This window comes from Electrona antarctica (genome assembly GCF_951216825.1).
Source record: "Electrona antarctica genome assembly, chromosome: 17".
Taxonomy (NCBI): Eukaryota; Metazoa; Chordata; class Actinopteri; order Myctophiformes; family Myctophidae; genus Electrona; species Electrona antarctica.
Window position 1 is genome coordinate 38,360,528 of NC_136798.1, and position 18,051 is coordinate 38,378,578.

General features: G+C 42.2%; 1 protein-coding gene across 2 annotated transcripts in view; it reads left to right on the top strand.

Annotated features, from left to right (window-relative positions):
- Window positions 1-2,641, top strand: part of pgm3 (phosphoglucomutase 3) — a 33,602-nt gene extending 30,961 nt beyond the window's left edge. For both annotated transcript variants that reach the window (XM_079527084.1, XM_079527083.1), the window contains exon 14: window positions 285-2,641. In XM_079527084.1, coding sequence (XP_079383210.1) covers window positions 285-374 — 90 coding nt within the window. In that variant the 3' untranslated portion in view covers window positions 375-2,641. The remainder of the gene's footprint in view (window positions 1-284) is intronic.
- Window positions 2,642-18,051: the final 15,410 nt, after the last annotated feature.

Here is an 18,051-nt window from a genome sequence, read left to right on the forward strand (position 1 = left end):
GTTATTACAGACAAGCATTTCATGTTAGACGGATTTTAGGTTGTACTTCTTAGTTTACTTATGATGTATTACCACATGTTGGTCTTGCTTACTGTAAATCGCTCTGGATTAAGAGCGTCTGATAAATGCCTAAATTGTAATTGTAATGTGTGTGTGTGTGTGTGTGTGTGTGTGTGTGTGTGTGTGTGTGTGTGTGTGTGTGTGTGTGTGTGTGTGTGTGTGTGTGTGTGTGTGTGTGTGTGTGTGTGTGTGTGTGTGTGTGTGTGTGTGTGTGTGTTTTTTAGGAGAGTGCTGATGACTTGGCTCATGAGGTCAGCCTTGCAGTGTACCGACTGGCAGGTGGAGTAGGAGACCAACCCAAACCTGTGCACTAACCACACACACACACACACCAACAACAACGATGCAATTTATTGAACACAACCTATGTTTTATACCTGCCCCCCGATTGATCATATTTTCATTTTCTAAAGCGATGGTGATTGTATCTGTACAAACTTATTGTCAACCTCTTCTTTTGTACGATTAACTGCACAACGTTCAGCCTTTCTATGTCTTTATATACTGAATGTTTGTCACTGTGAATAAAACGGGCATGCACTAATATGGCAGTGGTTCTCAACCTGGGGCACAGCGACCATGGAGGCTTTGGGCCCGGTCTTGCACAGCGACTTATGCCTTATATGTCTAGGGATGGGGGACTTAGTCCGATACCGGTTTAGCGTATCGATTCCGGTTCCTAACAGTTCCCTTTTACGGTTCCAAAATGTATAAAATTACTTAAATAATGTCAAATGTTTATTTAACAAAAAGCTTTATTCTTTTAAGCCTTAGTCAATTTAAGACATGTAATCAATAGAGTGGCCTCGGAAACCCAGAAGTTTTTATTTCCAGGGAGAGAAAAAAAAGTCTGGGGCCGAGTCCTCTTCAATTCGGCATAGAGTAGCGCAAACGTCGCTCACTCTCTGCTGATTTCTGATCGTCTGCACCTTTGTTAAATTGACGTACACATGCACACACGTACACACACACCCTCCTCTCTCTCTCTGTCGCTATAATTAATTAGTCTCATGTCCTGCAGCTGCGTGTAGTTTCCGCCGGGAGCTGCCTATGCCATAGAAAGCATAGGTGAGTTCCAGTCTATGAATGGAGTAACATCCTCTCCTTTATTCAACAGTTGAGGATAATACAGGCTGTCTTATACCCTGCCTTACCACCACCACCCGTGAATTGCGCATTTAGTAGCTTCCATTATCTATAATGGGGCCACACTACTATACCTACATGCTGACTACTTTATTTTAAGCTTGGAGGTGTGCCTGCGTTTTCCCTAAAAATGCTATCTTGCCCACACAATGCTATCTTGCCCACACAAGCGCATAGCGGGTCCTTAAATAAATAAATAGTGCGTGTTTAATAGTGCGTCTAGGAACCGATAGGCATTATTTGTATGGGTACCCGCCGGTACCCAGCATGTTGTTATCGGTTCCTGCATGGAACCGAGTTTCGGTACCCATCCCTACTTCTGCCTAATCATATTAGGTACTTTTCTAAATCAGTAGTTCACAAAAAAAGGCAGATGTACAAGCTTGCAGCGGTGGCCCGAAGTGACACGATGGTGAGCAGATGCTTTCCCTGTTTTAATGTTTTTCAAAATAATGACTAATAATAACATTAGACATAAGGCGCCGGGCCGGGCCCAGTGAGTAGAGAGGTACCCGTGGTCCAAAAATGTTAACATGTTGCGCAAAATCATAGCTAACTCCTTCATGTAACACCATAGTGAAACGCACTAATAGGCGCACGTGGCTATTTTACCTATTCGTCATAGGAGGATAGGGCTTAAAGTGGTTAGCATGTCATTGCATGCATGTAAGAATGAAAGAAAGGTTGGGAGCCACTGCACTATCAATGGGAAAGGGGGTTTATTAAGCCAAGTCATGCTTTGCTTTCATACTTTATTGAAACAACTCTGTTACTGTAACAAAACATAATCATGGTTATTGTGGAACTATAGTCTCGCGAGCCAGACTGTACTGTCTTTACAGTAGCTTACGCTACTGTGTCCTACTGTAAATCAAATGAGTCGAAGCTTAGAAGTCATGGGAATTACAAAAATACGATTTAAAGGTATTTTTTTGATCTATGTTTGTGAACAGATGACGGCTTCCTTTCCTCTGCCTTTGGGTGGTGTAGTTCCAGACTCTATATAGCATTCTCAGTGCTAATCATTGTGGAATAGTTGTCTGGCTATGTGAGACTAATGTAATTATGGAACCTATAACTAAGCTATTATTAATATGTGAATTGCCTTGCCAACAAATCGAGATCCAATGCCAAGTAGATTCCCTCGTTATCTTGAATGGATCGTTTTTGGATGATGTTGCCAACGTATTGTACCAATATACTGGTACTGACTGGAATACTTTAGTTTAGTCCATTTAGGGGCGTTTATTGTTGTACAGTATGTAATTATTATGCAACGTTTACACAAAGACAATGTTCTCATTCCTCTTCCTTGAACCTAAACTGGAAAGATTGCGCTGCTCTGATTTATATACCATAAAGATGTTTCAAGGGGAAAATGAAAAGAAAACGGTCTCTTTCTTGCACAGCAGCAACACGACTACATTAAATATCATCTGTCTGGTGGAAACCTCATTGTGTCTAAAACTGTTACTTTTCAATAAATAGAAAAAAAGATAACATTATAGGTTACAGTATGTAGGTAAGCCCTGTTTTATAACAAACAAGCGAGACAGCTGGCCCTGAGCTCGTCTCTCGAAGGTGGCCCAACGTCATTTCCCGGTTTCCCCCTTCCTTGTTTAATTCCTGTTGTGTTTAGCGTGATTCCGGACGCTCCTGCTCACTACCGCCATTGGGAACTACCAACAGAATTGGCCACTTAACGAGACTAAAACACTTCTTTATTGAAAACTACAGACAAATACATTCAAGCAAAGTTTTATTTTGAACTGCATAGTTACTACTACAGTTAAGTTAATTATGAATTAACAACAATCTTCAACAGTCAAGATGTTTTGTCACATTTACAGTACAGCTGTGACAACATTACACACAGGCCCCTTTTACACCAGGGTTGAACCTTTTACACCAGGGTTGAACCTTTTACACCAGGGTTGAACCTTTTACACCAGGGTTGAACCTTTTACACCAGGGTTGAAACCTTTTACACCAGGGTTGAACCTTTTACACCAGGGTTGAACCGGCCCGGTTCTTAGACCAGGAGCCAGAGCTCCGAAATTGGAATGTGAATTATGAATTGAGTGGGCAAAACTATATTAAATTGTGGGTCAATGGTGATATTATTTTAATTTTGACCTATTCACCTATCATGTATATACTGTAGGTGAAAATAACAATGTGGTAAATCTACTACTACTATAAAGCTACTACTGTGGAACAACATATTGATTTACTTATTTTGACCCTATAAACATGGTTTAGGTATGGATTTGACCACTCAATTCATAATTCACAATTTTGGAGCTCTGGCTCATGGACTAAGAACCGGGCCGGTTCAACCCTGGTGTAAAAGTATTGTATTATTAAAGCTCTACAGTAACAACATTACACACAGTGATATATGAATACAATAAGATCAAATGGTTATAATAAGTCTGCTACCTAAAAGCAACATAGCAACAGTAGAAATATAATATAATTATAATTATAGAAAAATACAATAAATCAAAGTAAGTGTGTGTGTGTGTGTGTGTGTGTGTGTGTGTGTGTGTGTGTGTGTGTGTGTGTGTGTGTGTGTGTGTGTGTGTGTGTGTGTGTGTGTGTGTGTGTGTGTGTGCACGCCCGTGTGCTTTTATACATTTTTACATGAACATTTCAATTTTTAAAACAACACTAATTTCCATTAAATTGCACATGACAATCTCCAGTATCCTGCCTGCATATCTATCTAAAGTGTATCTGCCTGCCTGCGTGTCTGTCTACAGTTCTCTGTGTGGTTTGGCTCAGGTGATTCCTCTCCACTCCCCCAGGTACGAGGCCGAGGGGCTATCCTTTTACCACCCCGCCCTGGGGTAACCTCCCCCAGGTACGAGGCCGAGGGGCTATCCTTTTACCACCCCGCCCTGGGGTAACCTCCCCCCGGTACGAGGCCGAGGGGCTATCCTTTTACCACCCCGCCCTGGGGTAACCTCCCCCAGGTACGAGGCCGAGGGGCTATCCTTTTACCACCCCGCCCTGGGGTAACCTCCCCCAGGTACGAGGCCGAGGGGCTATCCTTTTACCACCCCGCCCTGGGGTAACCTCCCCCAGGTACGAGGCCGATTGGCTATCCTTTTACCACCCCGCCCTGGGGTAACCTCCCCCAGGTACGAGGCCGAAGGGCTATCCTTTTACCACCCCGCCCTGGGGTAACCTCCCCCAGGTACGAGGCCGAGGGGCTATCCTTTTACCACCCCGCCCTGGGGTAACCTCCCCGTTACAATATTAACCCATTTAGACCTAAGTTCCATTCTACAAATGTCTTCTAAATCCTGATAGTTTTCTTGAAAACCCCTATGTTTCCATGTCAGTCGTTCTCAAACATTTTCATGTCAAGGACCCCCAAAAATATTATGTATTTGGCCGCCGACCCCCCCATCTGAAAATATGTTGTTCCAGGGACCTCCCAGAAGCAAAGATTTGAGTTAAAAACGATCCCTCTGAAAGAATATATATATTCAAAGATTTGCGCCAGATTTTCACGATTTTTCAGAAATAGCAGACCTACAAGATAAAGTATAACATAATGCTTAAAACACCAAATGGGGTTCTCGCCCTGAATGGGTTAACACTTCTGATGACCTTTAAAAAGATGGTAGCCATATTAGCTGTAGGCGTTTTCGGTATGGTTCGGTAGGCCGCAGACCCCTGTATAAAAACATTTTGTGCCATAAGTGGAGATTTATATGAAAAATTATAATTATTATAATTGTATAGATGTTTCTAAAATATACCAAATATTTAATATTTTGGTATTAATATAATATATACCAAATACCCCTCAATGACCCCTAGGGGTCCCCAGACCCCACTTTGAGAACCTCTGCTCTAGTATTTCCCTCATGATCTCACTGTAAATAGCAGATCTACAAGCTCACAATGTATTGTGTAGTAACGCATTGTGAGCTTGTAGATCTGCTATATTCTGCCAATGTTCTCCCCCAGACTAGGGTCACTAGGGTTCAAGTTGTGAAAGCAAAATGAATAACGTGCTAAAGCATCATCGTTGGTGGTTTGTATTAACCCATTAAGACCTGATGTCTTCTAAATCACTAGTTCTCACACTTTCAGTAAAAAAACAGATAGTGACGAGCTGTGAGCTTGTAGATCTGCTATTTTTGAATAACGCTTAAATCTAAAATGACACATGCTTTCCCCGTTTTAATGGGTTAAAGTGGTTATGGCTACAACAGTTTGTACTTCTGTGCAATACAATGTTCGAGTTTTTATGTTATCATTTTCACTACTAATTACTACTGTAGCAGAACACTGGGCTACAGTTTGATCAATGAAGTGAAAACAAACATCACTTCTCACAGATTGAGGGCCTTGGAGGTGAACATGGCCCATTAAACCATGCTCCAGGGTCAGTCCCGTACCAGTAGTATGCACAGTTCCAGTCTTCATCGTTACAAGGATATCCACTGCTCCAATACCTGCACAATAAACAACAATGTATTGAACCACATCCACTCAGTCACTCACATACAGTGACTTTGATAGAATTACAATATAAAAACATGTCAAATGTCTCACTGTGTTGTTAGTGGTGTTCCATCCACCCACGTCCATCTGCCCTCAGTCCTGGTCAGACCAATCCATGATCCATAACGCCCAGTGTACAATCCTCTGATGAAGCCCTGATTATTTGTACATGATTGAATCATCATTCATTTTATCCAATACATTCTTCTTCATCATAGAATTAGATCGCATGTAGGCCTATACTGTAACTATGATGGACACCTGGACACACGCACACAAGCACGGATGCGCGTATATACACACACACACACACACACACACACACATGCACACACGCAAGGACGCACAAACATGCACATGTACACACACACACACACACACAAATGGGCATGCAGGCATTTTTACGCACACAGCAGACACGCTGCGTACACACACACACACACACACACACACACACACACACACATACTGTATATGCGTGTTTGCACGTACACACAAACAAACCCACGCATAAACACGCATCCAGAATCATTTACGCACACACGGCAGACACGCATGCTGCGCACACAAACACACATACAGTACACGCGAGCACACGCACGCACACACAACACACTCACGAGGGCACACACATGCACGAAGCGCGCACACACACACACACACACACACACAAACACACACACTAACCTGTTCTTCTCTACTGTTAATGACCACCAGATCAGCTCCTTGAGTCAGACAGTAATCTCTACCTTCCTGCCATGTTTTCTCTCCAGTAGTTCTGTAGTAACAGCTGCATCCAAACTTCCTCCATCCACTGGGACACGACTTGTCTAAAAACATCAAACAGGAGATTTACTTATGGTATTGCTACTTTTACTTAAGAAAAGTATATCAGTATGTCATAAACCATTGGTTCCCAAACCTTTTTGTGTCAAGGACCCCCAAATCAACATTTATTATGCCACGGACCCCCAGATCAACATTTATTAGGCCACGGACCCCAAATCAACATTTATTATGCCACGGACCCCCAAATCAACATTTATTGGGCCACGGACCCCCAAATTGTCATTTATTATGCCACGGACCCCGAAATCAACATGTATTATGCCACGGACCCCCAAATCAACATTTATTAGGCCACGGACCCCCAAATTATCATTTATTAGGCCAAGGACCCCCAAATCAACATTTATTGGGCCACGGACCCCCAAATTGTCATTTATTATGCCACGGACCCCCAAATCAACATTTATTATGCCACGGACCCCCAAATCAACATTTATTAGGCCAAGGACCCCCAAATCAACATTTATTGGGCCACGGACCCCAAATCAACATTTATTAGGCCATGGACCCCAAATCAACATTTATTATGCCACGGACCCCAAATCAACATTTATTATGCCACGGATCCCCATTTGAAAACATATGCCAGTGACCCCGACGGCTCTAGCAGTGATTCCGAAACATATTAATTTCATGGACCCCCAATTTCACACGCATTATGCTACGGACCCCCTATTTAATGGCATTTCTATCTCTGGTATACCCCCAATTTATATAGTAAAACCACTGTTAATGTAACTCTGAGAGTGTACAAATGGACCTGTCAGGGTCCATTTGGTTCCATGTGTACACTCTCTGAGTTACAGACCCATAAGGGTCCATTTGGTTCCTAACTATCTCTAATTGAGCTACACTGTAGGTACCCTCAAGTACCCCCAGGGGTCCCTGGACCCCACTTTGGGAACCCATAAACCATAATCTAGGCCTAACTCTTACAGTCCTCTTGCACATGTGACATTATACAGATCTTATTCCCACAACTCTCTCTATGCCATTTCATCCTCCTCACACATCGTCTGTGTTTCCATTGCTTTTCCCTCTGTTGAAGCTAAAACAATGGCTTCTATTTCAGCATCCCCATTGATGATGTCATTGGTGGGCAGGTTTCTGAACTGTCCACAGCCCACCAATGAGACACAGAGTGAGTAGACAGAAATTATGTCATGTTATAATGAGCATTAGTGACGATCTATTATATGAAACCATTTGAAAATGGGTGAAGTGCTCCTTTAACCCATTATTAAGACCTGAGGCTGATTCTACAAATGCCTTCTAAATCAGTACTACTAAAACTTGTCAACAACGCCCAAAATGATTTGGCCACAGACCTCCATCTGAAAATATTTTGTGCAAGGGAGATGCACAAAATATCCCCCGCCTCCCCCATGTACAAGATATACAAGCTGTGAGCTTGTAGGCCTATATCTGCTATTGCAAAATTGTTTCAAAACTACTATTCTATATATTATTCTTTTTATACATTATTTTCTATGATAATAATCAGCAGTGATGAGTTAGCCCTGCTAATGATTACAATATCAATAGGAATACAATTTCATATTTATTCAAAAAGGCGTGTATCTTCTCTCACCTGGTATCTGATACTTCAGCTGCTTTACTTCATTTTTCAGTTGGGTATTCTCCAGCGTCAGGTTCAGGGTCAGGTTCTGGTAGGCAGCCTTCAGTTGGGTATTCTCCAGCGTCAGGTTCAGGGTCAGGTTCTGGTAGGCAGCCTTCAGTTGGGTATTCTCCAGCGTCAGGTTCAGGGTCAGGTTCTGGTAGGCAGCCTTCAGTTGGGTTTTCTCAAGGGTCAGGATCTGGTAGGCAGCCGTCAGTTGGGTTTTCTCAAGGGTCAGGTTCTGGTAGGCAGCCGTCAGTTGGGTTTTCTCAAGGGTCAGGTTCTGGTAGGCAGCCGTCAGTTGGGTTTTCTCAAGGGTCAGGATCTGGTAGGCAGACTTCAGTTGGGTATTCTCTAGGGTCAGGTTTTTATTGACTACAAAGGACAAAGAATAGTGTCAATAAACAGTTGTTATTCTGTTGATGATGAGGTCAAGCATCTGGTTGAAGTTATTCTTTTTTTTTAATAATTTTTATCCCACGATTTTGTAACCCATTTTTCACCCCTGTGTCAATTATCTAATGTGATCCTGGGCTCTACACACCCTCCGCCAGCCTAGTCCCCATATATGGGGGACATGGGGAGAGCAACGGACTTGAACTCATGCTTGCTTCATGCCTGAGTGTCCAAGTTGCTCCTTTACACCTGACAGGGGGGAGTTTCCCTGGTTCGACGTAGCGCGTGGAAGGAACATGTTATTCCAACCAGTTCCTTTCCCCTCCATCAGGCGCCCCGGCTGGCCAGGGGGAGGCAGTTTAGAGACCAGGATTACTGCATGTTTTTTGTGAGGGTACCTACCTTAGGGGACACGGGGAGAACATGCAAACTCCACACAGAAAGGCCCTTTCGCCAACCCCGCCTCGGGTATGGGCACTGATGACGCAGAGGAGGAAACACGCCGCCAGCACCCACAGCGCCCCGAGCGGGAATCGAACCCAGGACCTTCTAGCTGTGAGGCGACAGCACTACCAACTGTGCCACCGTGCCCGTGAAGTTATTCTTTTTTATGTGCATCACTTCTTAACACCACTTCCTTCATCATACTTTACAGATGCACAGTAATACACACAGAATTAGGTTAAAAAGAGAAGTCACAACAACAGTTAATACTGTGGTGGAGTGAGAGACGTGGTAGTTTAGTCACATGTAATACTCACAGTGCACAGCCTGGGTTATGATCACACACAGCGATATAAGACACAGAATCCCCAGAAACCCAGCAACCACTCTGAAAGGCCTTCTCCCTGTTTGACAAAAACAAGATAAGAGTCTAAAAGTCCTGTTAGCTAAACCCAACCAGAAGTGCTTTGAAATGTTGCGTTCAGTCAGACAACTCACATAGATTGAATACATTTAATAGACAAGTTCACAACAAGTCCTTGTGAATACACACTAGTGCTGTTTCCTAAGCAAATTATGTTTTTTTTTAATGTTTTGTAACATTGTTCCTGCTATGATATCCTAAGTACTGCCAATCAGGTGCATTTACATGGAATATCCAAGACTGTTAAGATGTCATGGAAGATATTTCTTAACTGATAGTTTGATCGCTTTAAATGCTCTAATCTTAAAAAAAAAAAAAATAACCAAACATTGCCAACCTACAAGCTCTCAATTTGTCGCATATGCGTTGTTTGTAGACTGAGTATTTTCGCTGTGCGACATGATTCCATAGAAGACATGCTGGCTTCTATGGAATCCAAATTACTGAAATCGTGACGACTGAGAATTTTAATTCATGTGTAAATGCAAGTGTGAATATTTTCTATTTTAATCTGCTATCTGAGGAAACTATAGGCTTTTGCCGAAACACGTAAGCGTTCTTGCATATTTCATTTATTTTGGAGTGCCGCGTTTTTCCACTTTGGTGGTTTAAGACTGAATATTATTTTAACCTAGCGTTCAGACTCTGCTATCCATGCTCAGCACATTGAAAGAAGTTCCCAAACTTTTTAGCTCGAGACTCAGAACAGAACCTTGATGTCTCCCTGGGACCCAAACAAGTGAAAGTAGACAATGTACAAGCTTGCATCGCAACGTGTTGTGAGCTTGTAGATCTGCTATGTTCACTATACTTCTTAAACGTTATTTTTATTGTTTTCTTTAAATGTATGAGTTCCTATTGGAAGATCTTTTCTTTTATTTCATTATTTTTGGGGGTGGGGTCTCGACCCACTGTTTGGGAACCAGATACCACCACCTGCAGTGGTATTTACAGCAGTAATTTTTAATCTCAGTAATCTTACCAGATTGCTTCCTGGTCTTTTTCCGTAGATCTTCATAGACTGTATCGTCTATCTTTTGCAGATCAAGACGCTCATAATGTCCTTCTTCAGACATTTCTACATTAGTTCTTCTTGCAGTGTTGGTGGTTTCATTCTCATAATCGTGGACCTCAATGTTCTCAGAATGCCTCGCTACAGCCATTTGTACCTTTATGACTTCAATTATGCCTGCAGGTATTTGACCTCTTCACAACAACTGTATCCTCACTACCCTAAATGTATATGGCACTTTCATATCACATAGAACAGATGACTCTGTACCAATGGTGGGAGGCATACTATGATCCGACGGAGCATTGGTTCGAGGTGCGTTGGGGGTCGGAAACCACAGTCAGTCACACACACACACACACACACACACACACACACACACACACACACACACACACACACACACACACACACACACACACACACCACACGGAAGCTAGAGGTGACCACGATTTTCCTGTAGCTTCGTGATCTCTCACACAACCCTCCCACTGAGCAATAGCCGGCTATTAGACGTGCGTCTAAAAATGGGATAAAAAACGTCTAAAAATGAAAGTTTTTTAGACGTCTATTCTTAGATTAGACGTTGATTAGACGTTGTTTACACGTCTATATATAGACCGTCTATATATAGACGTCTAATCAACCGCTAATCAACGTCTAATCTAAGAATAGACGTCTAAAAAACTTTCATTTTTACACGGCCCTTTAGACGAATCGTCTATTAGACCAAAGAATGCTCAGTGGGCTCACACAGCTGTCCAACATGTAGAACCAACACAAAGGAAAGTGAAAGTGAAAGGATGATAATCAACAACATGTTTTAAAGGACAACTTTAGTTTTTTTGTCAAACTGACATATTGAGCCTATATGACACACAGTGTGGCTTCCCCCCACAGTAGGCCTCCTTCACATTCAGTAGATCCTGTGATCTTCTGTGGCCAGATGTCATTTCCTGGGGTCTATTAGAACTATAGTAAATAATAAAAGAAGAAATCGCCATAATATTTTGTAAAAAAAATACACATTTAGCCCCATGCTCGAATGCCCCCGCCCCCCTGTCAAAAACAGCTAAAATCCCTAAAACGAAAGAAAGCAGCAAATGAAAAAAATTAACAATAATGTTTTACTTTCTCTAATAACAACCTAAAACATGAGCCTTGGTTGAAAAAAACTAAAGTTGTCCTTTAAACAAATGATGTGTGAATGCATGCATACGTGCACATACCCACACACCCCTGAAGGGTGTGTGTGTGGGTATTTGTCCGGGATTTGCTGACTCTGTACAGCACCTTGTAAATATTTGTGTCCTTGTATTGTATATCTTATGTGGACATAAATAAATGATTTACATGTATGTCCACATAAATAATGTATTATTATGTGTGTGTGTGTGTGTGTGTGTGTGTGTGTGTGTGTGTGTGTGTGTGTGTGCGTGTGTGTGTGTGTGTGTGTGTGTGTGTGTGTGTGTGTGTGTGTGTGTGTGTGTGTGTGTGTGCATGTTCAGTCACAGCCAACTAGAGAGCAGTGGTTCTCAAAAAATGTTGGTCTGGACCCCCAGGACGGTCCTCCTGTCAGATGACAGCAGCGCTGATTGCAGTTCATTTTCAAATGTATTCAGTTTAACTATCGACAGTATTTAAAACAGTATATGGACCCCTACGCCTCTCAACACCAACTGAGACATTGTGCACAGATTTATTTTAAAGTTCCATCAAGGTTAACCAATTCAGTTGGCAAAAAATCATTTATGTTTAAAGCTCCCACTGACTGGAATAACTTTTAAACTTCTGTTTAAAACTGTGCTCTCCTCTCACCTTGAGACTATACCAGTTCATGACTAATCATCACTATAATTAATATATCATTAACACGTCTATTAAGTAACCAATTATCCACTTAATACTCTGTTTTGCTGTCATGTTTGCATGTCATTCTTGTATGTTGTGTTGTTTTGCTTTGTTTTGTTTTTTGTCTGTCTATGTGTCCATATGAAAAAAGAAAATGTATGCATTTTGTAATGTGTGGACCCCCTTGAAAACGAGATGATTCATCTCAAGGGATTATTCCCAATAAAGAATTTCAATATGTGACCCTCCATTGACTCTTTTGAGTCTAGTCTCAGAACTCACTTTTCTCACTGTGACCTGTGTGACCTGTTGTGGGTCCATTTTGTTCCATTTGTACTCTCTCAGAGTTATGGGGGTCCTTGAATTTAAAAAGTTTGAGAACGACTGCACACTAAATGGAACAGAGCCTTAATTAGTATCATCGGTAACACCTGTGCTCTGACCATAACGTCAGAGCACTTTTCACAGACAGTTTGCACACTTCAGACAATCACCACAGACCTCCACTGCACAAGGACTTTTCCATATGGTGAGACACACACACACACACACACACACACACACACACACACACACACACACACACACGGACGGACGGACGGACGGACGCTGTTCAATTGAATACAGGGGAGAACAGAACTCTTAGGGAAAAGGTGGTGGGAGTAAATAAACAGATACCACCACCTGCAGTGGTATTTACAGCAGTATTTTAGTCTCAGTAATCTTACCAGACTGCAGTATCTATTCCGTAGACTGCATCGTCTTTCTTTTGCAGATCAAGACGCTCATAATGTCCTTCAGACATTTCTACATTAGTTCTTCTTGCAGTTTTGGTGGTTTCATTCTCGTAATCGTGGACCTCAATGTTCTCAGAATGCCTCGCTACAGCCATATGTACCTTATGACACTTTATGAATTATTCCTGCAGGTATTTGACCTCTTCACAACATTGATTGATTGAAATATTTATTAACAGTTTGCAGAATTACAGTACATTTCAAGCACAAACTCAATACAAAGACTGTTAACTGTGAGTGGACGACCCAATTAAGCATTACACTTGTTTACAAGAGGGTCCACCATGTTCAATTCATCAAAAAACACACCCTAACACACTGTAGATCATGTACTGTATCCTCACTACCCTAAATGTAGACGGCACTTTCATATCACATAGAACAGATCACTCTGTACCAATGAAAATAAACCACACACACACACACACACACACACACACACAAACAAAACCTTTTCTTTTGCAATGTACAGTTGGAGGCCATCGATATTGTCCTTTTCTTTTTGCTGAGGTTTGCGTAATCTGCGCAAAAGGACAGTTAACCCATTTTGGGCGGGAACCCCTTTTGGTGTTTTAAACATCATGTTATAATTTAGCTATTGAAAAATAGCAGATCTACAAGCTCATAGCGCGCCACCGAGTGGCGCGCTACGAGCTTGTAGGTCTGCTATTTTTGAAAAATCGTGAAAATATTTATTTCAGAAATCTGGAGGATTTAGAAGGATTTTTTAAAATTTTGAGGTCTGGCCTAAATGGGTCAAATGATAAGGGACAATATCGGTGGCACCCAACTGTACTGTAGGCTACTGTGCTGTACTAACAAAAAACAGAAGCTAGACGTGACCACAGTTTACCTGTTTCAGTTTACCTGTTTCAGGAGCTCTCTAAAGTTACACAATCGCACAACTGTCCAGTATTCAGAATAAACACCAACCATGTTAAATATGTAGTATGTAATATGTATGCAGATTAGATTGTTTTCCTACAAAGGAAAGACACTTGCACTTCGTCGTACAAGAGTGTCACTCAAAAGTTGTGAAAATATCCAATCTACAAACTCACAAGCTCAGCTGAGAATGACTCACACACAGCTCCTATACTGTACTCGGTGTACAGTATGATATTGTATGTTTATCATGTAATCAGTATTGTTGTAACGAGAGAGATATACTGTCATGGTTGTAAGAGTGTTACTATGTGTACCTAGATGTCGTGGAGCCCACTGGAAGCCATGGCCTCGCTCTCTGAGTCTGTGTGCTCTTTCATTACATCATTTCATTATGTCATTTCCTCGCCTATTCTAACCCTTGCACGGCCCTCTTGTCTTTGTCTGATTGTTCAGATGCAGTAGTTCTTCTTCCATTACAGTTGGTAATCGCTTTATTTATCACCCTTGGGAATCTCTTGAGTGAGTCATGGTCTTGTGCTGAGTCTAGGGATTACAATTGACTTAACCCATTTACCGCTAGCATCAATTAATCCCTCGGTCGCGTACGGCCAGGGTTTTATCGCGCGTAACACTTACTTTGAAGAGCCAAATATCCGTAATCGCATCTTACTATGAAACCATTCCGTGTGTGTTGACATGGCTGGTGCTTGTTCTCTCGGTCGGTGGTGGAAAAAGTGGACCGCGAGTATCACAGCGCCTGCTACAGGCCATTGAAAACGCTTGTCTGGGCCAAATCTACCCCTCCAATGTCACTTCTGAGATACAGCCGTCTGAAAACAGAGCAGGCAATGTAAGTGGATGCGCGCGCATCTTCAAAATGGCCGCGGCCATTGTCTCACTCGGACTGTTGTGCTAACGAACGGTAGCTAACGATACGATCGTATTAAAACATGTATTAAAGAATACATCGCTGTTAAAACCGCTTTTCTGGGTGTGGCGCAGTAGGCTACTAATTTAACCCTACGGTTTCTATGTTCCTGGCGTACTCCGTGAGCTATATAGTCTCAATTACGGGAGACGCATGTTAGTCCGACATACCAATATAGTCCGACATGCGTTGCCGGTTAAGACTCGCACGTTGTGGCCTGGGCCGTGGCTCAGCGGTCCAGGCACCTTGGCTGGTAATCCAGTCTGGCAGTGTGCCGCAGGTTCGACTCCCGATCCCGACGGCCTTTACTGCATCTCATCCCCCCCATCTCTCTCCCCATTTCCTGTCAGCCTACTGTCTGTCCCTCCATAAAAAATATAAAATAAAGACGAAAGCCACAAAAAAAAACATTAAAAAAATCAACATGCGTTGCCGGTTAACATACGTGGCCGGTTAAGACTCACCCGTGGCTTCCGCGTGCGGTTAGGTTTCTGGTTGTAGGGTTTGGGGTAGGCCATGGGTTTTCAGCTGATTATGAACCAGGGACCACCACCCTGACTAAAGAATCAATCTGGGGACCATTGTTGTGTTGGGTGGGGGGATATGGGCATGGTGGGGGGGAAGCTTGACTGGGCTTGAAGGGCTTTTTTTTTTTACTTTGTTTATTTGAGGTGAACTAAATCAAGCCCTTAACAGTCATTATTTAACTGACATATGCTATGTTCTCTTAACCCATTTTGGGGCGGGAAAAAATAGCAGATCTACAAGCTCATAGCGCGCCACCGAGTGGCGTGCTACGAGCTTGTAGGTCTGCTATTTTTGAAAAATCGTGAAAATATTTATTTTTTAGAAGATTTTTTTTTAATTTTGAGGTCAGGCCTAAATGGGTTAACCTTCCATAAAGTCATACAGCAGACACATGCGATTGCATGATTATATGGGCCCGTTTCCTAATGCCGGTGACTCAACCAGTCAATCCGCGGTATAGGCCTGCTCTTTCCTTTGAAATTCTAATCCCTTTTCTGTAGAAGTCATCGATGTCCGACTTCCCAGTAACTGACAACATTGATGTGTCATCATACATCACATCCAGGTCATTTAGTGCACCAGCTAAGTGGTCGATAAAAACAAACGTGAGAAGACTTTTCATAAAACTGCAATTTTCATTTGCTCATAAACCCTTCGTTTTTAAACATGGGCATTTTAAACAAAAGCTTAACATTTTCATTAGATAATAGATATTGGTCCAAAGTTTGTGTGTAAAAATAATTGTGAAGTTTGATCAAAGATCACAAGAGTAGATCATTCAAAATGGTGGGTAATCTTAAAGGTCAGAGGTCAAAAGTCAGAACATGAAAGTTGTTCGGCTTGAGGAGATTCACATGTGCATCAACGTTTTATTGCTGACGGTCAAACGGTTCAGGAGCTATGCCTGTTCCAGCTACAGTAATCTAGTAGGAGAGTAGCAACACGCTTTGATCTCACCGCAAAGCGGACGCCTATGGGCTATAGTTCCAAACATTGGCTGGAACTATCCCATTGAGATAGAATGAGCACTTCCGCATTCCATTGTTACTATGGGAGTCAACGCTAGTGTCACCACTCTCTTACTATATTACTCTGGCCTGTTCAACGTTTGCATGTTCAGTTGAGCGCCGCTTTGGCCAATAGTTGTGGGTTTAGGCCCTTCAGGCTTGACCCCTTAAAAAACATACAAATAGAATAAGGGACCATAGGCCCTACAGGCCTTCCCCTTAAAACCATACAAATAGAATAAGGGACCATATCCCCTACAGGCCTTCCCCTTAAAACCATACAAATACAATAAGGGCTTGACCCCTTAAAAAACATACAAATAGAATAAGGGACCATAGGCCCTACAGGCCTTCCCCTTAAAACCATACAAATACAATAAGGGCTTGACCCCTTAAAAAACATACAAATAGAATAAGGGACCATAGGCCCTACAGGCCTTCCCCTTAAAACCATACAAATACAATAAGGGACCATAGCCCCTACAGGCCTTCCCCTTAAAACCATACAAATACAATAAGGGACCATATCCCCTACAGGCCTTCCCCTTAAAACCATACAAATACAATAAGGGACCATATCCCCTACAGGCCTTCCCCTTAAAACCATACAAATAGAATAAGGGACCATAGCCCCTACAGGCCTTCCCCTTAAAACCATACAAATACAATAAGGGCTTGACCCCTTAAAAAACATACAAATAGAATAAGGGACCATAGGCCCTACAGGCCTTCCCCTTAACACTAGCATGTCTGAATTAAAATCACTACTACTATGACGGCTAACGGTCAGGCTGACCGGTGTTTTTCGTGCAATTCCATTGGCCACTCTCTCCCTGCATCTCTTCACACCTCTCCCCCCGTGGCGGGGGGTTGACGACTTGCCATTGTCTTCTAAATGTCACATTCCAACTAATTCAAGGCAGCGTTTCAACTCGACAGGACAACTCAAAGTTATTTTTCAACATGTATTTATTTAGCTATGCTCAATAGATAGGTGGAAACAATACGCCAGTCAGTCAACACACCATATTTCACCATATTTTTGATGCGCTGATATATGAAATGAATATGCGCGACAGCTGTGCGTGCGTGCGTGCAAATCAGAAAAGTTTAGGCTACAGACAAAGGAGTTGGGAGTTTGGGAGCGGCCGGCTAGCCACATATTAGCCTATATATATTTTAAAAATACCCAGCATAATTGTTGGGAAGGCTAAGCCTGGCCTAGCCGCCGCCTATGATCGATGTCATTTATATATATTTGATTTATTGTCACTATAATTAATTACCCTTGCGCAGCAATTACACTGTCCATCTTTGTATTGAGACAATAAAATAAATACGACATTAGCGTTATATATTGTCATTTTTATATAGAGGGGATACATTATAGGGAAGGAGGTCTATCGCGTTGGAATGATTCATGTCATTGATTCATGTCATTTTTACACTGTTCGTTTAGCGTGCCCTCCGAAAAATAAAGTAAAAATATTTTTGATGCGCTGATATATGAAATGAATATGCGCGACATAGTCACAATGCTATAAACTTTATTATTCCAACATAATTATGCTAAAGATGG